Source organism: Sarcophilus harrisii, chromosome 5, assembly GCF_902635505.1.
Source record: "Sarcophilus harrisii chromosome 5, mSarHar1.11, whole genome shotgun sequence".
Taxonomy (NCBI): domain Eukaryota; kingdom Metazoa; phylum Chordata; class Mammalia; order Dasyuromorphia; family Dasyuridae; genus Sarcophilus; species Sarcophilus harrisii.
Genome location: NC_045430.1, coordinates 181,803,594 through 181,828,816, shown reverse-complemented (window position 1 = coordinate 181,828,816; position 25,223 = coordinate 181,803,594). Strand labels below are relative to the sequence as shown.

Genomic DNA, 25,223 nt, shown 5'->3' with positions numbered 1-25,223 from the left:
CAATGACAGTGAGCAGATCCCTAGGTACATCTTTTAACAATTAGGATTAAAGTGCCAAACCCTCATTGTAGTAAGACAAGGGAAATGATGGCAAAGAAATAATCCTATAACAAGGTTGCCAAAAGCAGGGGGTGCCCAGCATACTGCTACATATCTATTCCTATGTTATCCAACTGCACCTGGGGCCAGAGTTTTATGAGTCTAGAGAACAGGATAAGGATCAAGCAAGGAGAAAGAGAGAAACAGACTATTGGTGCTTCCTAAGATTCTCCTTTGATCATTTCCTCTTTCTTGATAATTTCATCTACACTAATGGCTTCAACTATTGCCTATACATAAATGACTCTAAAATATATGAAGAGATATGTGATCACTCTATCTTGAACATCATCTCTCCATGAACCCTTCCTTTATCCCTCAGCTGATGATACCCCTCCTTTCCTTTGAATCTCACAAAGCACTTTTTTACACATCTCCTACACTTACGATTTGTTATTTTATATCATAGTTATTTATATATGATATATACTAGACTATAAGCTTTAAGATAATAAGGAAGTCACATTTTAAGGTGGCAAGGCCTGTGCTGGGTATTAATTATACAAATACTGTGGAAAGGCAAGAGTCCTTGCTCTCAAAAAACCTTACATTTTTAATGGAGGAAGACACCATGTAAAGGAAAGCTGAAAAGGTGTGAGGAGATGAAAGTAGCTAGCTCTGGGACAGGAGGGATAATTCTGGAACTCAGTATGGTGAAAAATGAATAGATGGCTGGCTTGGACATGCTCCTTAAATGGAGCTTCTGAGAGAAGCCATCCACTCAGAGGAAGGGCATGGAGTAGCTGAGGGGTGAGGGGGACTTCCAAAGTATGATTTCCAGGACTGAAATGATCTTCCAAGACGAAAAGTTGTGTTGAATGAATGAGAGAAAAATAAAGAGACACAAATTGCAATGATTAGTTATAGGCAAAAGCATAGGATTTGAAAAGAAAAGGAAGACAAAAATGAGACAAAACAGAAGAAGGGCAAAGGTCAAAATAAAAGATAACAGAAAAGAATGCAGGATTACTACTCGGAGAATAGATACAACCATGGAGAAAAAGTATAGATTCTTCAATTTAGAAAATTCATTTGGGATCTAGGTTCACCACACAAGGGCTTAAATCCAAAATAAAACAAAATTTATTTATTTCTACAGGAAACTAAGAAAGTTGTGCTTTGGCACAAGGTTTTAAAGCCCTACCCACCAAAGATTCTACATATAGAAAATGAGCCATGAACAAAATATAACTTGAGGACAAGGTTAATTCTCTACTGGGTATACTGTGAAATGAAGCAAACCCTCTTGAATTATCCAATTCCTAATACATACCTCTAAAATATTTCAGTAAAAAATCCAGAAGTAAAAAGAGGGTCTATTCTTCAGATTATTATTAATCTAATTCCAAAAAGTAAAGCTCCCTAAAGTTGGATGTTATGCTAGGCAACAAGCATTTGGGGCCTCTTTACATATCACTACAATTTTTAATATACTTCCCAAGATAAACATTGGAACCAATTGTCTTGTTCTTCTATTCCCCATACAAGGTATTTTTTCAAATAGAAAAGAGGTGTTTATGAATTTTTAATCTCAGCCATCTTTCCTGTTGCCCATTGAACACTCTTTAAAATCATAGTCATGAATATAGCTCTTAGTAAGGCAGACACAAAATACATACAGCAGCAGTCCCCATTAATATTATGGCACAGTTGTTTAGCTATAGAGTCAATGTGGTGAAAGGAAATAAGTGAGGTAAAGGAATAGCCAAAAGAAGCATAAATAGTTATACAAAATAGGATGTTCCACAGAATTCTAAGTGGAGATAATTAGGTTTTTCAGAGAACCATTTTGGAACCAACCTCATTCTTCCTTTTTCTTTATTGCGCTGTCCAACACGACTAGTAGATTTGATGTACAGGTGCCGATGCAACTCATCTATGAGAACCAGATGAAGGTTCATCTTCTTGCTATGAAGCTCCAGTCTCAGGTCACTCAAACCCTCTACCTGAAGGAGAGGGCCTTCTAAAGAATCTACTGCTGACACCTGGAAAAGGAAAAGGAAACTGATGTTATAAGCAAATAGATTTTAAATATCATTAATGAAAGATTTAGGAAAAATCCTTCATCAAAAAGTATTTTGTAAAATACCATATGAAGCAATTGAGGTTCTTCCTCACATCCCTAAAAGATGCAAAGTTCTCACGTGCGTGCGCGCACACACACGCACAGAAAGAAAACTTTAAATCTGAAAGGGCTAAAAGAAAATAGGTACATTAATATACTGCTAGTATCAGAGCTGTAAATTAGTCCAACCATTCTAAAAAACTACTTGGAAAAATCAAAACAACAAATATTTGTGAAGTTCTTATTATGTATAAAACCTCATAATAAGCCCTAAGGATTTTTTAAAAAAAGACATGCAACAACTATATATATATATATATATATATATATATATATATATACGCAAGATATATACAGAATAAATTGTAAATAATCTCACAGGGAAGAGTGTAGTTCTTGAAGAACAGATGATTTGAAATGAACCTTGAAATAAGGCAGAAAACAAGAGGGAGAGCATTAGGGGATAGCCAATGAAAAGAATAGAGTTGAGAGATGGAATGCTGAATGCAAAAAAAAAAGCAAAGAGGCCAGTGTCCTAGCTGTGTGATCCTAGCCAAGTCACTTAACCCCAACTGCCTCAGAAATAAATAAAATAAAATAAAATAAAATAAAAGGCCAGTGTCACTGAATCATTAAGTATGGAGAGGGTAGCATAGTACAGCCTGAAAAGTTAATCTCCCAATGGGCAACTTTGGTTGCTCTTTGTCATCTATTTCCTAGATGACATAATAAAAGTTACTTGATTGTACAACCCTGTGACCTATAAATTACAGAAGGCCTACATCACAAAAGAAATCAAAGAAAAAAAGAGAAGGACTCAATAGCACAAAAATATCTATAGTAGCTCATTTGTAGTGGCAAAGAACTGGAAACTAAATGGTTTTCTTCCCATTGGTGAAAGGTTGAACAAATTATAGTATACAAATCTACTATCTGTGATATTAGAATTTATGGAATGGAATACTATTGTGCCACCAGAAATTACGAAGGGAATAATTTCAAGGAAATGTGACAAGATTTGTATAAACTGATAAGTGAAGTAAGCATAACCAAGATCTGTGAACTCTGATCTGAAGTGAGTAGAACCAGGAGATCATTGTATACAAGATTATGTGATGATCAACTCTGATGCATGTGGCTCTTTAAAATAATGAGGTGCTTCAGGCCAATTCCAATAAACTAGTGATAAAGAGAACCATCTGCACCCAGAGAAAGAACTGTGAGAATTGAATGTGGATCATAACATAGTATTTTCACTGTTTTTGTTGTTGTTTGTTTGCTTTTTTTTTCCCCTTTCTTATTTTTTTTCCTTTTTGATCTGATTTTTCTTCTGCAGCATGATAATTATGAAAATATATATAGAGAAAAATTGCACATTTTTAACATAAGTTGTATTATTTGCTGCCTAGGGGATGAGATAAAAAAAAGGGAAAGAGAAAAATTTGGAATACAATGTTGAATGTTGAAAGGATGAATGTTGAAAACTAATTTTACATATATTTTGAAAATAAAAAATTATTATTTAAAAAAAAAAGACTACCCTTTGGGAATCTAAAATCTAAGACAATTCTAACACAAATTATAGGGACGGAGAATACAAAAGGACAGTCAAGAATTATATTGTCTATTAATGAATACAAATATGAAAAGAACCCTTAAATCAAACAACTCTTTGAATTCACCCAAGCATTTCTGAATTTCATGTCTCATAGTTCAAAATTGAGAAAATATTTCCACATGATAACCATATTAATCAATGTACTAGTCCTTACTTAAACAACTAGTCTAGGGAATAGAATATATAGAAGAATAATTTATGAATTTGCTAATTGTTCTCCTCTTTGATGGCTACTAGTCAGAGTTTGGCTTTTAACTATAATAACTACATATGAAAGGCAAAAATTTAAGAAGTAGCAAGCCAAGGGAATTTTGACATAAGACAGGAGAGTTCATTTACCCACTCCCCTGCCACTCATTTTCATGAATGAGGCAGCATTTGAATAAAGAAAGATGAAAGAAAAAGGACCCAGCATGTTAGAGAGGGCGTACTGCTAAGTATGCCAAGTACATAAAGAAATTTTGGAAAAGCTTTGGAGGCAACTGATTGCAGAAGGTAGGAGAACTCAGGTAGTCCAAGGTGCCCTCGCTTAAAACACAAATATAGACTCTTATGTGGCAGGTACTCCCTTTTTAAGTGAGTACTATAAGAATGAAAGGAAAACACTGGGGAGCTAGAAGATGAAAATTATTCAATACCCTACAGGACCTTTATCTTAAAGAGCCTGATTTGAATATATTAAATAGAATTATGCCAAAATTGTATGTGCACTATAAAGTATGCTAGTGATCAAAAATGAAATCAACAAGAATCTAAAACATGAACTCAGGGTCTATATTTGATTTTAGAGCCCTAAGATTACAATCACCAACAAAGTCAGTGTTCCAGGAAAGTTGATGCAACAAGCATTAAACATGACTGTTAATGTAAAACAATCCACTGACTGAGGAAATAAGGCAAAGAAGATACTAGTTACCAAATCCAGTCCACTGCATCCCCACAATATATTTTCCAATCACTTTCACTTCTTTATTTCCATTGCTACCATTCTCATTTCAAATGACTTTGATTATTACAAGAGCTTTCTTACAGCTCTTCCTTCTTCAATCCATGCCTCATGCAACTTCATACAAAATACATACAAATTTTATCTCTTGCCCATATTCTTGTCATTCCTCTGCTGAAAAAATATTCCATGCCTCCCTATTACTTATCAGTTCAATTTCAAATTTTTCTGCCTAATACATAAGGTCCTCTATAATCTAGCAATAACCTGATTTTCAGCCCAATCTTCCATTGCTCCTCTCTATACATTATACACCAAAATAAAATTATTCCATGCTTCCCCAACACATTCAGTATGCTCCTGTTTCTACACTTTGGTCCCTACAATTTCCAGTATCAGTTATACTCTTTATCACTTTTGATTTCCTAACCAATCTTTAAAGCCCAATTCAAATGTCACCTCTTCCAGATCTTTCCCATGATCCCCCTACCTAAAACTACCTTCTCCTTTGGACCTCACATAGCGATTTGTTTTATAACATTTATCACATAATACTCTGATTTTTTTCCCCATTATCTCTATTGTTGTATATTATGTTCTGTTATACTTCTAGACCATAAACTCCATGAGCACTAAGACTGCATTTTAACTTAAAGAAAAAAAAAGTAGTTTCTTCTCCAGTACCTAGTTCAGTGCTCTTCATATAGTAAGTACTTATTAATAATAAATATTTTTTAAATTAATATTTAGTTTTACAAAGTATTCTCTATTCAAATATCAATAGCAAAGTAATTTTCCTTAATAATTTCACAGACTATGAAAAAGATAAATTCCCAGAAATCCAGAGCTGATAATCCCTGAACCAATTCTGCTTGTGAAACCAGCCCATTTGTCTTCAGTCTGACTCGTTAATGCCCCTGGGCTCTTTACAAGCTGCCAACATCTCCAAAAGGAAAATTTATTCAGCTTCACAAAATGATCAAACATTCCCCAAGGAGAAAGAAAACAACAAACATATTTGTCCTAGTATTCTAGAATAAATTTTAACCCATGTCTTGGGCAATAAAATAAAGATAAATTAACCTTTAGTGACATCTAGATCCAGAAAATGAAAAAATGATTTGGTAAAACCATGCCATCATGCAGCCTTATCTCTTAAGATAATCAAAACCAGATGAGATTTGGAGTTTTCAAATCACATATAATGTGAACAGACTGAACAGACACATATAATTTGTTTGGAGGAATTTGCATTTATGTAATAAAGCACAATCTCCAAAACTACTCAATAGCTAACAATTTATTCTAGGAATGACAAAAGCATCAATAAGAGTCCATTTCATGATCCATACATCTTATATGAATAGAGCATCTAAGTCTAAGTCTTTGCATATATTCTTTCTTAACAGAGATGGAAAAAATGTTACAAAACTTCTAAAAGATTAACATTTTCAATATAGAAAACAATTTGGAATTCTGTGTAAAAGAAAAAAAAGTTATTAAATTTGTTCATATCTTGTCATATAACTATCCAAGTAAAAGGCATATAATGCAAAGTGATACAAAATATAAAAGGAGGTACAAAATACTCATAAAAGTCCTCTTTAAGGTTGCAAAAAAATTTTAAACTGATGCACTTCAACTTGGGAAAGGCTAAACAAAGTATTGTACGTCTGTCATAGAATACATTATTACAATATAAAACTCAGAATACAAATAGGTAATGAAGAGATTGTCAATAATTTCTATTAAAAAAACCAGAACTAAACAGAAAATTTAATCAACAAACACAGTACGCAAGAGAACCATAAAAAAAAATAAACAGTGGGGGAAAAAAAATAACCTTTAAATATATATATATATAAACTGTTTACATCCCTAGATGGGAAAATTTAATCTGTAACTCTTGAGAACTGTATCTGGCACACATGGACTAAGGGTATGGTTGCAAGTAGACTCTGATGTGATGACATCAAAGAAAAAGAAATTAAAGGGTGGAAAAAGATCTGACCTGGAAAAAGAGGAAAAGGAAGGCATAATGGGACAACTACTTCACATGAAGGGGTGCAAAAGACCTATTACAATGGAGGGGGGAAAGGAAGGGGAATGAGCATTATCTGAAGCTTGATCTCATCCCTTTTGGCTTTAAGAAGGAATAATTTAATAATTCAGTTGGGTACAGAAATTTATGCAAGGGTAGAAACACTAGGGGAAGGTTAAGGGGAAGAGGTAATAGGAGACAAGGTAGTGGGTGGGGTGGGTAAAAAAAATTCACTAAGAACAAGGTAGAAAGAGAGGACAAAAGTATATACAGGGGATAAAATAGAATGTAGGGAAATACAGAGCTAGTAATTTATGAATTCACAAATCATGAAATAGAAAAATTCACAGCAAGTGAATATGAATGGGATGATCTCTCATTAAAAGGAAGCAAACAGCAGAGTGGATTTTTTTTTTTTATAGTAACCTTTTATTGACAGAATCCATGCCAGGGTAAGTTTTTTTTTTTTTTTTTTTTTTTTACAACATTATCCCTTGCACTCACTTCTGTTCCGACTTTTCCCTCCCACCCTCCCCCTCCCCTAGATGGCAAGCAGTCCTATATATGTTGAATATGTCCTAGTATATCCTAGATACAATGTATGTGTGAAGATCCAAACAGTTTTCTTGTTGCACAGGGAGAATTGGATTCAGAAGGTAGAAATAACCCAGGAAGAAAAACAAAAATGCAAGCAGTTTACATTCATTTCCCAGTGTTTTTTTTTCTTTGGGTGTAGCTGCTTCTGTCCATCATTGATCAATTGAAACTGAATTATGTCTCTTTGTCAAGGAAATCCTCTTCCATCAGAGTACATCTTCATACAGTATCATTGTTGATGTATATAATGATCTCTTGGTTCTGCTCATTTCACTTAGCATCAGTTCATGTAATTCTCTCCAAGCTTCTCTGTATTCATCTTGCTGGTCATTTCTTACAGAACAATAATATTCCATAACATTCATATACCACAATTTACCCAACCATTCTCCAATTGATGGGCATCCACTCAGTTTCCAGCTTCTAGCCACTACAAACAGGGCTGCCACAAACATTTTGGCACATACTGGTCCCTTTCCTTCTTTAGTATCTCCTTGAGTATAAGCCCAGTAGAAACACTGCTGGATCAAGGGTATGCATAGTTTGATAACTTTTGGGCATAATTCAGATTGCTCTCAGAATGGCTGGATTCGTTCACAGCTACCAACAATGTATCAGTGTCCCAGTTTTCCGCATCTCCTCCAACATTCATCATTATTTTTTCCTGTCATCTTAGCCAATCTGACAGGTGTGTAGTGGTATCTCAGAGTTGTCTTAATTTGCATTTCTCTGATTAATAATGATCTGAACACTCTTTCATATGAGTGGTAATGATTTAAATTTCATCATCTGAAAATTGTCTGTTCATATCCTTTGACCATTTATCAATTGGAGAATGGCTTGGTTGCTTATAAATTAGAGTCAGGTCTCTATATATTTGGAAATGAGGCCTTTATCAGAACCTTTAACTGTGAAGATGTTTTCCCAGTTTGTTGCTTCCTTCTAATCTTGTTTACATTAGTTTTTGTTTGTACAGAAGCTTTTTAATTTGATGTAATCAAAATTTTCTATTTTTGTGATCAATAATGGTCTCTAGTTCGTCTTTAGTCACGAATTTCTTCCTCTTCCACAAGTCTGAGAGATAAACTATCCTATGTTCCTCCAATTTGTTTATAATCTAGTTCTTTATGTCTAAATCACGGACCCATTTTGATCTTATCTTGGTGTGTGGTATTAAGTGTAGGTCCATGCCTAATTTCTGCCATACTAATTTCCAGTTATCCCAGCAGTTTTGTCAAATAATGAATTCTTATCCCAAAAGTGAGGATCTTTGGGTTTGTCAAACACTAAATTGCTATAGTTGACTATTCTGTCTTGTGAACCTAATCTGTTCCACTGATCAACTAATCTATTTCTTAGCCAATGCCAAATGGTTTTGGTGACTGCTGCTTTATAATATAGTTTTAGATCAGGTACAGCTAGGCCACCTTCATTTGATTTTTTTTCATTAATTCTTTTGAGATTCTTGACCTTTTATTATTCCATATGAATTTTGTTGTTATTTTTTCTAGATCATTAAAATATTTTCCTGGAAGTCTGATTGGTATAGCACTAAATAAATAGATTAGTTTAGGGAGTATTGTCATCTTTATTATATTAATGGCCTATCCAGGAGCACTTGATATTTTTCCAATTGTTTAAGTCTGACTTTATGTATGTGGAAAGTTTTTTGTAATTTAGCTCATATAATTCCTGACTTTCCTTTGGTAGATAGATTCCCAAATATTTTATGCTGTCAACAGTTATTCTGAATGGAATTTCTCTTTGTATCTCTTGCTGTTGGATTTTGTTGGTGATGTATAAAAATGCTGAGGATTTATGGGTTTATTTTATAACCTGCAACTTTGCTAAAGTTATGGATTATTTCTAATAGCTTTTTAGTAGAATCTCTAGGGTTCTCTAAGTATACCATCATATCATCTGCAAAGAGTGATAGTTTGGTTTCCTCACTGCCTATTCTGATTCCTTTAATCTCTTTCTCGACTCTTATTGCTGAGGCTAGTGTTTCTAATACAATAGTGAATAATAATGGTGACAGTGGGCAACCTTGCTTCACTCCAGATTTTACTGGAAAGATTCCAGTTTTTCCCCATTATATGATGCTTACTGATGGTTTTAAATATATACTCCTGACTATTTTAAGAAAAAGTCCATTTATTCCTATACTCTCAAGTGTTTTTATTAGGAATGGATGTTGGATTTTATCAAATGCTTTTTCTGCATCTATTGAGATGATCATATGGTTTTTTAATTTGGTTATTGATATGGTCAATTATGCTAATAGTTTTCCTAATATTGAACCAGCCCTGCATTCCTGGTATAAATCCTACTTGATCATAGTGTATTATCCTGGGGATGATTTTCTGTAATCTTTTGCTAATATTTTATTTAAGATTTTAGCATCGATATTCATTAGGGAGATTGGTCTATAATTTTCTTTCTCTGTTTTCAGCCTACCTGGTTTAGGTATCAGTACCATGTCTGTGTCGTAAAAGGAGTTTGGTAGGACTCCTTCAGTCCCTATTTTTTCAAATAGTTTATATAGCATTGGGGTTAATTGTTCTTTAAATGTTTGGTAGAATTCACATGTAAATCCATCTGGTCCTGGGGACTTTTTTCTTAGGGAGTTGGTTAATAGCTTGTTCTATTTCTTTTTCTAAGATGGGCAGCAGAGTGGATTAAAAAAAAAAAAAAAAACAATCCTACAATATGATGTTTACAAGAGACACATTTGACAGAGAGACGCATACATAGTAAAGGTAAAAGGCTGGAAGAGAATTTATTATGCTTCAGTTGAACTTAAAAAAAAAAAAGCAGGGGTAGCAATACTGATATAAAGCAAAAGTAAAAATAAATCTTATTAAAAGAGATCAGGAGGGAAAGTACATCTTGATAAAGGGTACAGAAAATAATGAATTACTAGCAATACTATCTGTGTATGCACCAAGTGGCAGAGCAGGCAAATATTCTAGAGAAAAATTTAAGCCAGTAACAGGAAGAAATAGCAAAACTATATTGGTGGAGAACCTCAACCTTCTCCTCTCAGAATCAGACAAATCTAAGCACAAAATAAACAGGAAAGAAACTGGAAAGGTTAATGGGATCATCAAAACCTAGATATGGTAGACCTCTAGAAAAAAATGAATAGGATCATAAAGGAAGACACCTTTTTCTCAGCAGTACATGGCACCTACACAAAAACTGGCTATGTATTAAAGCATAAAAAGCTCACAATCAAATGCAAAAAGCAGAAATAGTAAATGCTTCTACATTGCACACACAATGCAATAAAAATTATATTCAATAAAGGGGCAGGGAAAGATAAACTAAAAACCAATTGGAAATTAAATAATCTAATTCTAAAGAATGAGTGGGCCAAATAAAAAATCACAGAAACAATGCATAATTTCATCCAAGAAATTGACACTATTGGGACAACATAACAAAATCTATGGGATGTAGTTAAAGCAGTTCTTAGGGGAAATTTTATATCTCTAATTAATTACATAAAATAAAATAAAGAAAAGATCAATGAATTAGGCATGCAACTAAAAAAGCTAAAAAAAAGAACAAATTTTAAAATTAAACACCAAATTAGAAATTTTGAAACTCAAAGAAGACATTAATAAAATAGAAGCTAAGAAAACTGTTGAACTAGTGAAATGAGTTGATTTTATGAAAAAACTAACAAAATAAATAAACCTTTAGATAATTTGATCAGAAAAAGGAAAGAAAAAAAAAAAGCCAAATCACCAGCATCAAAAATGAAAGGGATGAACTTGCCACCAATGAAAAAGAAATTAAAGCAATAAAGAGCTATTTTGCCCAACTCTATGACAGCAAGTCTGACAATCTAACTGAAATGGATGAATTTAAATTGCCCGGGTTAACAGAAGAAGAAATAAAATACTTAAATAATCCCATTTTAGAAAAAAGAAATTGAACAAGTCATTAATGAACAGCTAAGAAAAAATCTTCAGCATCAGATGGATTCACAAGTGAATTCTATCAGATATTTAAGAACAATTAATTCCAATATTATGAGAATTGAGAAAAATAGGTAAAGGAAGAGTCCTGTTAAATTCCTTCTATGAAACAAATATGGTACTGATACTTAAACCAGGAAGGAGCAAAATAGATTAAGAAAATCACAGACCACCCCCCCCTAGTGAATATTGATGCAAAAATTTTAAATAAAATATTAGTAAAGAGATTATAGCAATTTATCAGAAGGATAATACATTATGATCAAGTGAGATTTATACCAGGAATGTAGGGCTGCTTCAATATCAGGAAAACTATTACCATAATCGACCATATCAGTAACAAAACCAAAAGAAATCACGTGATAACTTCAATAGATGCAGAAAAGGTTTTTGACAAAATATAGCACCCATTCCTATTAAACACACTAGAGAGCATGGGGATAAAGGGAACTTTCCTTAAAATAATAAGAAGTATCTATCTAAAACCTATAGCAAGTATTATTTGCAACGGAGAGAAGCTGGATACATTTTCAATAAGATTAGGGGTGAAACAAGCATGCCCCTTATTACCAAAATTATTCAACACTGTACTAGAAATTTTGATTACATTAAATTTAAAAGTTTTATGGGGTTTTTTGCACAAAGAAAACCAATGGAAACAAGATTAAAAGTACAAAGCTGGGGGAAAAACAATTAGTATATCTGATAAAGGTCTCATTTATAAAATATATAAAGAACTGAGTCAAATTTATAAGAATGTAAGTCATTCTCCAATTGATAAATGGTCAAAGGATATGAACAAACAGTTTTCAGGTGATGAAATTAAAAGTCATTTGTAGTCATATAAAAAAAATGCTCTAAATCACTATTAAAGAGAGAAATGCAAATTAAAATAATTTTGCGGTACCACCTCACACCTCTCAGATTGGCTAAAATGACAGGAAAAGATGATGGTAAATGTTGAAGGGGATGTGAGAAAACTGGGATACTGATGCATTGTTGATGGAGTTGTGAAATGACCCAACCATTTTGGAGAACAATCTGGAATTATGTCCAAAAGGCTATCACACTGTGCATACCCTTTGATCTAGCAGTGTCTCTACTGGGTCTGTAATTCCAAGGAAATCACAAAGGAGGGAAAAGGACCCACATGTGCAAAAATGTTTGTAGCAGTTTTTTTTGTGGTAGCAAAGTATTATGGGCCAGAACTCTGAACCTGAAACAAAGGATTCTTATAAGGTACTAAGTCAGTGGAAATGATAGAGACAATGATTATCTAATTTAGCATGGTTCAGTATGATTGATTTAATCCTACAACAAATTATTGGTTTCCTAGTGATATAATGATTGGTTTATACTCAGCGTAGAGTATATAAGCTGGAAGCTCTCAGGGCCAAAAAAGACAATAGCACTAGAAGCTCTCAGAGGCTGAGACAGATTCATTCCATCGTCCACCTTTGTGGTGGCTAGAGGCTGAAGCACAAACTTTTGGAGTCAGAGAGAAGGCAAAGGACTGGCAGCAGGAGCTTAAGCTTTCAGAACCAAGGGGAAAAATTCAATTCGATCTTCGATCTTCTTGGTGGCTGGCCTGTACTCCTGCACTTCCCCCACTAAAACCAAAGTCAGACTGAAGGCTCTCCAGAAAGCTAACCAGCCCCAGGAAGGAGATAATAAAGGATCTGGACTATAAGAAAGCTAACTGGGGCCCAGGAAAGGAGACAAGATTTTGAAAGAGATAATAAAGGATTTGGACTTTAACACCTGGCTGCACTTGTGGTGATTACTGAACTGAAACAAAGGCTGTTCCCAGAGACCCCCAAGGAAATCCACCAGAGAAGATTACAGCAAAGAATTGGAAAATGAATGGATACTCATCAATTGGGGAATTGCTGAACAAATTGTGATAGATGCAGATAATGGAATATTATTGATTTATAAAAAATGATGAACAAGTTGATTATAGAAAGGCCTGGAAAGATTTACAAGAACAGATGCTGTGCAAAACAAACAGAACTAGGTATACATTTTACACAATAACAGCAAGAATGTGTGGTGATCAACTATGAAAGCATTGATTTTTCTCAGTGGTTCAGTGATTCAAAGCAATTCCAATAGACTTTGAACAGAAAATGTCATCTGCATCCAGATACTGAATGTAAATCAACACATGCTAATATGTATTTCTTGTTTGTTTGTTTTTTTTAATCTCTTCTATGGTTTTTCCCTTTTGCTCTAATTTTTCTCTCCCAACAAGATTCTTAATAAAATAAAAAAAACCAACTGATGTATAGTTCATCAATAGTTTGCCATTTCCCCATCCGATCTTCAACAAACCACACCATAAATTTCAAAAATTAAGGAAAACTATGCTCTACAGAAGGCTAGAACTAAAAGAAAACTGAAAGGTGATGTAATCTAATGCTTCCATTTTTCAGATAAGGAAACTAAAATTCAAAAAGAGAAAATAACTTGCCTAAGTTCTTGCCAAGTAGGTTTCTCTGACTCCAAATTCAACATTTTGAAATCTTATTAGTCATGAATATATTAAGTAATCGAAGAAGTTGACAATCAAAATTGTTAATTTGTACATAGAAAAAAAGACAGGTACCATGACAGCAACACAGCACTAAGATCCAAATCTAAAAAGCAGATGTGCTTTCTTACCTCTAAATGGGGGCAAGATCTGTATTGGGCTTTTTTAGCAGTTTAATCATTGCAAGAACTGATAGCACTGTAACTACCTCCAATTCCTTTCCAATAGTAAACAAGCTAAGTGGCTAAAAGTGGAAGAAACAAAAACAGATTCTGACACTTTATCTATTAAGTTTCCTCTTTCATAAATGGCAAAGAGAATAATGGAGGCCTTCTTACCTGATAGAGATAAGGATCACTCTGTTAATGTGCCAAAAATGTATACCGAAATCTCTAAAAAAATTCCATCCTTGAAGGGAAGTTTCTAACCATTTGTACTTTAAGACACCATCCATTTTCACATAACATTAGCTCTGTAATACTCCTTGTATCCAGAGGCAATATAGCATGTGGCAGGGATTCAGAACTGTCACTAGCTGCTAAATCTTCAGATGCTAAGCACTTCATGTGCTTTTTTAGGTTTTCATTTTTTTTTTAGGTATTCAGGTTATAGCAGCAGAAAAATATAAAACTCCAGTGTCTCTCTAGGAAAGCATAAGAAATTTTAAAATAGCAAAATTGAAGAGAAATGTGAAAATCAGAAAAGTATCCTTATTTCAAAGTTAATTTCAGAAAATATGCTGGCTCAGGAAAAATTATTACTACCTTAGCCTCAAAGCTACATCCAAACACTCTAGAAAATACTTTATAAAGCTCTTAAGTTCTTCCACAATTTATCTTAAATTTATTTTCTTTATCATTTTTTAATTATTAAATTTCCTCCAAAATGCATAAAAATCTTGTAAGAGGCTCTGATAAAAAACAAAATTATTCTTCATCAAAATCCTACATCCATGATTAATAAAATGGGAAATAAGTAAAAAGTTCCCCGGCTCTATATTACTTTTATTTCTATTCAAGAAAAAACATGAATCTCTGCCATAGGATTACATGTAATAAAATCTTTATAAAGTTATACTAAAAGCATTCTATAACATCAAAGTCTTCTAAAACTCTAACGTTTCTAAGTGATAGGTCCAATGAATTTGAAATATCATCATGGTTCCTGTTCTGTCATTTTGGTCACATCCAACTCTTCCTGAACCCATTTGGGGTTTCTTGGCAGAGATACTGGAGTGGTTTACCATGTCCTTCTCCAGTTGATTTTACAGATGAGGAACTAAGAAAAAAACAGGGTTAAGTGACTTGACATGGGTCACACAAGTGTCTAAGGCCAGATTTGAGTGTTCTCGTTACAGGCCCAGCACTCTACCCACACTGCACCACCAATCTGAAGTAAGTGGTTGTCAATTTAACACATGATTTCTAGATCATCAGAGGTTTGTCATTTTCTCATATGATTTTGCATAGATCACACCTTAAATTTCACAAATTAAGGAAAACTCAGTTCAAAAGAAGATTAAAACTAGAAGGGAACTGGAAGATGATCTAATCTAATGCTCACATTTTTCAAATAAGAAAACTCAATCCCAAAGAGGGGAAATATCCTGCCCAAGTTCAAACAACTAGCCAAACAAGGCCTCTAACTTCAACTTCAATATTCTTTCCACTGTATTACCTTGCCTACAATCCACCCAATATATGCTTCACCTGTCTTTTGAGGATAGATTGAACAGTCTCAAGTGTCCTTTCCAGCTCTAACTCCTATGATCAAGTTGCATGAAGAAGCCTGAAAATACTACCTCTCCAAAAGCAAGAGATGCTGCTTCCCTGGGGACTAATTAGCAGTTTACTTTCTGTTCCAACCCCAACATCTTTACCTTTGCACATATGGGCAGCACTAATACAGGATTTCTTAAGTCTATATTTTACCTTTTTTTACTTAGGTACTCAATAATATTTTTTATATTATCATCTTATATTCCCACACTTGAAAAGGAAATCTATTTTTGATACTCCCATTTGGAATGACAGAAGGGAAAAAAAACATCATTCAAAGTCTTTTAAAAGTTATTCTATCCGCTTAAAACTTTCAAAGGTGTCTTTACTAACACAAAGAATGGTCCATAATTTATAGGATAAAAATATCCTTAGGTTAGAAAACACATTTTGCTTTTTATGCATTTTCTATTTGCAGATGAACCATGTTGAAGAATGATTACCTTATGATGATGCTTTCATCACAACAAAGATGTCTAATTAGCTATGGAACCAAGACCAAGTCAACCTTTCTAGGGTTCACTTTTCTTATTTGAAAAGTGGACATAGTAATAAGTTTAATCCTGCTATGACCAGACATGGTCAATCCTCAATTTTCTTCCAAGTTTTATCACTAAGTTTCTGTCCAAATTACAGTGCATTGACTCCCTCTATGCTAGCCAATGAGATAAAAAGCAGTATGACAGCTGAAAGCCATGCTACCAAAGGGGCTCTCTTAAAATCAGTCATGATTTATTCATTCTAAATTCTATGATTGTTGGAATTTATTATTATCTAAGTTATAGTACCATAGTTAAATAGCAGTTATGCCCAGTACAAATTACAGATAAATGTATATTTAAGTATCTTTCCTCTAATACATTGGTATGATCTCCTTTGGAGAAGAGATGGAATGACATGTCTATGTCATAAATAAGTCTGGATACTATACATAATGCCCACACTGATGAAACCACAGATCCATTCAAAGTATAAATTTCTGAAAAAGATAATGGTAAATATGATATTTTTAAAATCCAAAAACATAGATAAATTCTAAATAACAGATTTCTGTTGTCTAACTGTTAATTTGGAAGCCCAGAGCTGATGATTTTGCAATTAAACCGAACCATGATCTAATGGAAAGAGAACTCAAATTTCAGCCCACAACTGGCCATCGATGTGGTGTGTGGTAAAATGTTTAAACCTTAACCTCTCTCTGCCTCAGTTTCCTCATCTGTAAAATAAGGAATTTGAACAAATGAGACAATCTCTGATGTCCCTCCTTGCTCTAGCAGCCTGTTGCTTTCACCTTTTGGGAGATAAATAAATACAATATAACACAACAAAAAAAAAAAAACTTAGTGATTTTCAAATATTGCCTATAAAAACATTTTCCTCTCATTTCACATTTTCACTTCAAAATTAAAAAAAAAAAATGCTATTCCTACAGTAAACAAGATGTTCTTTGTCAGTCTTATTCATGAACACTAGTTAACCAGAAATGTTTACTTTTATTATTTTGGATGACTCAATTGAAATATAGAGGCAATGACAAATTTTGCCATTTTCAACACCTATTTCATTAGAGAAAAATTATAAAAGAAACCTAGGGAAGAAATGTTATAAATATATAAATAAGACACTCAAAGATAGCTCACATTAGTGTTTCTAAATAGGAATCTGATTTAGGCGAAAAAAAGAAAAACATCTTTACAACTATACCATCTGTTACTTCATAAAAATGCTTGTTTTACTAACTTTTCTTTTTCTTTTCCAAAAGAAAATTTTTGGGGAAAAAATATTGTGGCCAAAATAAATGTTTCTTTTATAACTGTCAAGATAACCAAAGACTTTTTAAAAATGGTTTGCTGCTTTCTTGACCCCTCAGGGAAACATATTGAACATTAAGACAATGTGGGCATTCTATAATTTGAACAAAATTAAACATGCAATTAACATGTAGGTAACCAGAGGGCGCTGCAGAGTATTTATACCTTCTAGTAACATGATGATACATAAATAAGTCTAAGGGGACACAAAACCCTTCAAAATCTTTCTGCTTTAATGATTGGGATCACAACAAAACTAAAAAGATAGAGGTGATGCAGAGGAAGAGACATAGTACTAATTTTGAAATTAAATAAAAGAAATCACCAAGTTATAAGCACTCAACTTAATAGATGCACCCCACTCATTTATCAACTTTCTTGTCATCCAAGGGCTTCTTCAAGAGAACTGCAACATTGGTCTCCCCCATCACTATTGCCAAGCTTGTCTCCTTCAGGTATTCTCATTCAGCCCTGCTTGACATGAAGCTTTCATGGCTAAGCAGAGCCCAGGTTACTTTTTTGGAAACACTTCATTTTCTAAAGCAGTCATTTTAGTGCTCCTGTTACTGCTAGACTACAAATCACTTCCTATCTGTCTCTGTGTCAGAAGAAGAGCAATAAAAGATAATCATGAAATGCTTCCAACAGCAGAACACATTTCCATCCTGCCTAAAACAACATACCTGAGTCTGTTAGGTCACTGAGTTAGAGTAGGAGACTAATAAGATTAAAATGAGATAACATGAAAGTACTCTAACTAGAAAGCACCATAAAAAACACGGGCTTTTCTTTTATTGCTTTTGTTATTAATAATGAGGCCACTATTGCATACTGTATTCCCCTAGGGAACTAAGCAATATGTGTTTTCTCAAAGTTGTGAATAAAACAAAATTTTGTAAATCAAATCGTATTTTCATTTCAAGAGGAGAACTTTCTATTTAAAGAAATTCCACTGTAAATCTCTTTTATACAATGGAGAAACGCAGTAAAATGCCAAGAAACATGTACTGAACTGAGAATAGAGAATCCTGGTAGTCCACGTTCTGTTAGAAATTACAATCTTGGAAAAGTCAATTAATGTGTCTGGGTGTCTGGAATCATCTGTTAAAAAAGATTAAACTAGATGATCTCAAAAGTCTTTTAAAGTTCTGTAATGATATACCTAATTTTTTCTTTTGTGTGCATTTTCTTTTTTTTTTTTTTTTAATTTAATAGCCTTTTATTTACGGGTTATATGCATGGGTAATTTTACAGCATTGACAATTGCCAAACCTCTTGTTCCAATTTTTCCCCTCCTTCCCCCCAGCCCTTCCCCCAGATGGCAAGATGACCAGTAGATGTTACATATATTAAAATATAAATTAGGTACACAATAAGTATACGTGACCAAACCGTTATTTTGCTGTACAAAAAGAATTGGACTTTGAATTATTGTACAATTAGCCTGTGAAGGAAATAAAAAATTCAGGTGGGCAAAAATATAGGGATTGGGAATTCAATGTAATGGTTTTTAGTCATCTCCCAGAGTTCTTTCTCTGGGCGTAGCTGGTTCAGTTCATTACTGCTCCATTGGAAATGATTTGGTTGATCTCATTGCTGAGGATGGCCTGATCCATCAGAACTGGTCATCATATAGTCTTGTTGAAGTATATAATGATCTCTTGGTCCTGCTCATTTCACTCAGCATCAGTTCATGTAAGTCTCTCCAGCCCTTTCTGAAATCATCCTGCTGGTCATTTCTTACTGAACAATAATATTCTATAATATTCATATATCACAATTTATTCAGCCATTCTCCAATTGATGGGCATCCACTCAGTTTCCAGTTTCTGGCCACTACAAAGAGGGTTTTTTGTGTGCATTTTCTTAGGATGGCTTTACTAAACACAAGACACTACTCCATAGACCAACTAAGTGAAAAATTCTGCTCCAGAACCTTCAGTTATCTCGAAAAGAACTACAGGAGATAGCATGGATAGTTCCAAGGAATCCATCGTTTAGTATCCATCAATGAAGGCAAATAGCAATGAAGAAAAGATCTCATAATTGTTCAGATGTTATCCAATATTCCTTCAACTTCTCTTCCAGATTATCAATACTAGAAAAAACAGCTTACTGTTCATAATCTATAAATGACAGGCTGGTAATATTATGGGGAACACCACAATTTCTAAGAAACCAAGATACATTTCAACACATTCTTAATACAGTGCCTTCTACTACTATCTATAATCTGGCAACTTCAATTATGCTTACCCAAAATAAAATGCTACTGTCACAAAGCATCACATGTCTCAATTCACTGTTTTGGACGATAACAGGGACTGCCAGAGTTGGATTACCTCCTGTAGTCTTGCATAAGCAAGCACAACATGGATACAAGTGCATTGCTAAAGAAAATAAAAATGAAGTCTGAGATAAACCTAAAACCATATGGTCTTTTAAAATAGCCTAAACAGAACCAAGGCTTTATTAGTAAATGATAGTACTGCAAAGTGGCAATACAACTGGAAAATGAATCAGAAGATCCAGGTCCTAATATAAGTTCTGAAACGAATTTGTTGTGTAATAGTATCTGTGGACCTAAGCTTCCTCATGTGCAAAACTAAAAGGCTGGAGTAAGTGATTACTAAGTCCCTTCTAGTGCTAACTTATGATTCTATTAATTATATCCTAACCCCATTTTAAAAGTCTATTATAAATTTAGAAAATAAGGAGTATGAAATTCCATAAATTATCTTTTTTCCCCCTCTGGGAAGATTGAGTTTCCCCAACTTTCCCAGGATGGAAATGCATTAGCTGCCCATGGTCTGACCCCACTGCTTATCAGCACAGGATCTCTGACCTGCTCCATTTCCAATTTGGTCTGGTTCATCCTTCCTTAGGCAGCCTGGTGGGCTTCTACTCCAATATGGACACAGGTAGTATAGACCTCCTGTAGCTCAGAACTCCCAAGCATGAACAATCCTCCAACAATATCTCCTAAGAGCAGGGATTACAGGCAAGTGGGCACCACTCTCAGCCATTTATCTTTTTATGCATACATACAAACTCCCAAGGTCATATACTTAAAGGAATTGTTTGGTTTTTCTCCTTTGTATAGCCAGTGTCTACTACAATGCTTTGCATATACTTAATAAACATTTGTTAAATTGAGCTATAAAACTCGTATGAGGGCAAGGTTCACATTTCTACATATCTTTGAAAGCCCAGTACAGTATATGTTCAACAAATACATGTTGAAGTATTAAAGCCATTAAAACCAGAATAGTATTCTATTAATTGAAGGGAATGAAGGAAACGTGGACTATCTGCAGATTCAATAAATAGAAATATGGCTTCCCTAGAAAGCTTACAAAACTACCATCCCTGCAGCAGTCTATTTACAGGTTTCAGTACTCGGCAGTCACACAGTCTGTAACAAATTAATAATAATACTTCTATAGAGCATTTTTATCTTCAAAGCACTCTTTAAAAAGATTAATTAAAGAGTTACAAATGCCTCCTCCAGCAGGGAAGACAGAACCAAAAAGAAGAAAAACAGATTTTGAAAGAGAGATAGCAAGATTAAGCCTAATTTAAAGGGATCAGTTTCTGAGCTACATAATACAGAAACTAACCAAATTTGTATGAAAAGAAAGTCACTAGGAAACAAGCAGAAAATCTGGGGAAGGGGAGATGGTAAGAGGGGGAACTACCCAGACATGAAAAAAAATATGTAGACTGAAAACTAATGTCTGTAATGTACTGCATATCAATGGTACCTGACCCACGTGCACTTGGGAGAGATATTTAAGGAGGCACAGATGGATGTGGGAGGGGGTGTAGAAGCAAGGGAAATCAGAGCACATGTGTTGGTCACAACCAATTATCTTCCAATACTAGGAAAGATTAGAAACAGAAAATAGAAATCCCAAAATGTAGAGACTCTATATTACCAAAATCCTCCTGAGACTTCCCAGCAAAGGAGCCAATAGTTCAGAGAAAGAATGAACAGGCCAAAACAGGAGTTTTTAGGAACAAAAACTATCACCTCAAAAAAAAATCTTTTAAAGGTTCCATTTGTGCAGGAGTTCCAAGGATAAAAAATTCGTGTAATAAACATGTCATATTAGAAACGAGGCTACAAAAATATAGGCTCATGGTTTTATTACTCTGAAAAGACATCAATTTCCCAGAAGTTATCCAATTAATAAACATATTGGATGTGATAAGGAAAGATTTCTAATACTGCATAATAGTGATCATCTGTACTGGCATATATGAAAAGGAAAAAGATCATTAATCAGATTCTATAAATGCAAAACATTGATTTGTACCTTATTTTTGTTCACTTACACAAGAGAACAAAAGCTGAAAGGAGGGCAAATACCACCACACATCAGCATAAAAGTTTCAGGTCAATAACAGCACCTGAGGGCTAAAAATCTCAACTTTAAGGAACTATGCTACATGTCAGTGCAAATTTCAAAGAAGCAAAAGTTCAGATGATTACTTTGCTAATAATTCACTTATTTGTCCTAAAATTAGGCTAGCCTTGTGACCCATACAGATCTGAAAGATGTACTTGCTGGGATTAGGAAAATTTGTCCACAAATAACATTAACAATTTTAGCAAGCCTTAATGCCCTGAATCCCAGCTTCCTCATCTATAAAATAAGAACAATACTTATACTGAGTATGAAACAGACAAAGCTGGACAAGGATCAAATAAAACAACTAATATGTAAACTAATTATATAGATTGTGAGCTAGAAGGAGGATCATTCTTTAAAATTCAGTTCAACTATCTCCTTTTACAGATTAAAAACAAAACAAAACAAAACAAAAAACTTAATTTCAGAGAAGTAATACCATTTCACTAGAAAGTTTTGGCTTGCTTTGGCTAATTTTCTTCCATTAACACCCTCAGGATAACTTCTTGGAAATATCCTATGGAAGATGCATCACAAGGGCAATTTCAACTGCCCATCAACACCTGCAACAGCAGCAGCATCATTTTTATTCAGCCTGGATGGTAATTCTCAATAAGCATTTCAGGCATTTAGATATGCCCATTTTAAAATCAGTTTGATAACAAAATATTGATCAGATTTACATGGATGCCCTCTCTTCTCCCTCAGGAAACCCAATATCTATAATGTGGACTCGGCACACTCTTACCATTAAAACCAGGATGCTATCTATACCGCCATTCTACCTTCATTACTGCCAGGGTTATTGCATGTTTTTATTTAATAAACCTTCATCAGCTCAAATGAATGGTTGTTATTAGTTGAGCTAACAGCCAAATGATAATGCTCCAGAGAGATATCAGTGCTTGTTGGGGCATTAACTAAGAGAGTAGAAGGGTTGAGGTCAAGCATATGTCAATGTAAATGAGGCAATATTAGGTACTAACAGCTTAATGCAATAGATTGCCTCAGAGATAATGGAATTTACAGGATAAAGTAAATGAGATGAAGTTATTGATAAGTGCATGAAGTGGGGAGAGGTTTGACAGATAAAGTGCTGTCAAAGAAAAGGCCATTTTACTTGTGAATTTCTACTTTAAAAGATTCTTTCAAATATATCACAAGAAATAAACCCCAAGAGCAAGTAAATGTCACAGTTCACCTTGATCAAAAATAATATCCTGACCAGTAATGGGGTGCCAAACTTCTCATTAAAAGCATTTTACTTTTGTTTTTTGTTTTGTTTTGTTTGTGGGGTTTTTTTTTGGGGGGGGGGCAGAAAAATCAATGAAAGACAAGTAAAAGAATTCCAAAAAAGTCAAAACATTTTATTAAAGCAAAAGTTCATCCTTTTTCTTTTCAATTCCTGGGGAACAAGGATCATGTCACACACAAACAAGAGGTACTCCATGGACATTTGTTACCAAGATATTGCTTGCCAAGAGTTGCCAAACTATACGATTTCTCAAACTTCATGATATTTTGATGGAGTCATGATTTTATCAGTATGGGTAAGTTACTTCATTAGTATGATTGGAAATACCTACAAAGCTTGCTCATTCAACATAATATTTGCCCAAACCTCTCCATTAGTTTTCTATAAAGAATCCACCTTATCATTCTGCTAACTAAAATGATAAAAAGGGAAAGTGACAAATCTTGGAGGGGATATGGAAAAATTGGGACATAATTTACTTTTGATGGAACTGTGAATTGCTCTAACGATTTTGGAGAGCAGTCTGGAACTATGCCCAAAGAGCTATAAAATTGTGTTTTACCCTTTGACCTAGCAATACCACTACTAGGTCTCTTTCCCAAGATGACTGGAGAAAAAGGAAATGAATTTACATGTTCTAAAATATTTATGGCAGCACTCTTTGTGGTGGGGCGAAGAACTGTAAGGTGAGAGGATTTGGAAATGACTGCACAAGTTGTGGTCTATGATTGTGATGGAATACTATTGTGCTAAATAGTAAATGATGAGCTGGTTGATTTTACAAAAACATAGAAAAAACTGGCATGAAATAATGAAGGCTGCAATGAGCAGAACCAAGAGGATGTTGTATATAGTAACAGCAACACTAAGAGTTCTAAGAACACTTTTGCGTATTATACTCATATCCGCTACAAAGCACCAATGAAGATAGATGCTATCCATCTCCAGAGAAAAAACTGATAAAAAGAAGTACTTATAGTACAGTTTTACATATATATACACATATTTATAGCCTTCTCTAGTATAGGGTGGGGAGAAAGGGGAGGAAATAAAAAGTACACAGCAGAGAACAAAAGAAAATTTAGAAGGAAGCACAGAAAAGCAAGATAGCTTTGAAAATGATGTGTAAAACTTATATATGTTTCTAAAAAAGTAGACAGTGAAATTGAAATTCATGATTTCATATTGAATCCTCTTTTTATGCTCATGGAAATGTTTTGTTTTTCTGTGTCTATGCAATTAATCTCAAAATAAATTTAAAAATTTTTTTATCTATCCATTGTACTGAAGACCTTCCTTTCATTCTTTAATCTTCAATTCAATAAACAAAATACAAATGACTATTAAGTGCAAGATACTGGACTCCAGCTATATATAGCTTGGGATCATAAATGAAGCAATTAATTTGTCCATTTATTGCCTTTCATTCTTGACACGAAACTAGCCCATTTCCTTTTCTGGTCAAAGCAATTCCAAAAAAAAAATAATAATTTATGACAATTCCTATAATTCATTTTGCTCCATAATTACCTATTTGATTCTCCATTGCCTTTTTGATTGTTTAATTTTAATTCTTTTGAAAACATTGTATTCCAAGATTCAAAGTCAGATAATATAATTAGGAAAATATTGATATTAAAGAGATGGCTTTTTGAAATAAGGGATATTTTAGGATCATTGAAAGCACTACACTTTTCCCCAAATGCAATCAAGTCCAATATCTTCCTCTTACTAAATTCCCAGTCCAACTAATTAACCATCTGCAGCACTTGTCCAAGATATTTCTACTGAAGGACTAATTTGACAGGTTGCCCATCCAGCTGCATATCATGATCTAAGCAATATGCACTTTTCATTTTTTTTTTTCAGTATAAATAATTAGACCACACTATTTTGTTGTACTGTGGATTTCACTATGGAAGCTGAAAAAGACTCCAGGATTTGATGCAAATGGCACAATGTCATCAAAAATTGAAGAACTCCACCAGAGAGGCAATGCTTCTCTTCATGGACATTAAGCAAGGCATACCCCAATGACAAGGGCAAACACCTTCAACATACAGTTGAACAAAGTGATCT

The 25,223-nt window shown here is 33.9% G+C and overlaps 1 protein-coding gene across 2 annotated transcripts in view; it reads right to left on the bottom strand.

Annotated features, from left to right (window-relative positions):
* Positions 1–25,223, bottom strand: part of EXOC4 (exocyst complex component 4) — a 913,849-nt gene that overhangs the window by 827,102 nt on the left and 61,524 nt on the right. For both annotated transcript variants that reach the window (XM_031941130.1, XM_031941132.1), the window contains exon 4: positions 1,900–2,084. In XM_031941130.1, the coding sequence (XP_031796990.1) occupies positions 1,900–2,084 (185 nt within the window). The remainder of the gene's footprint in view (positions 1–1,899; positions 2,085–25,223) is intronic.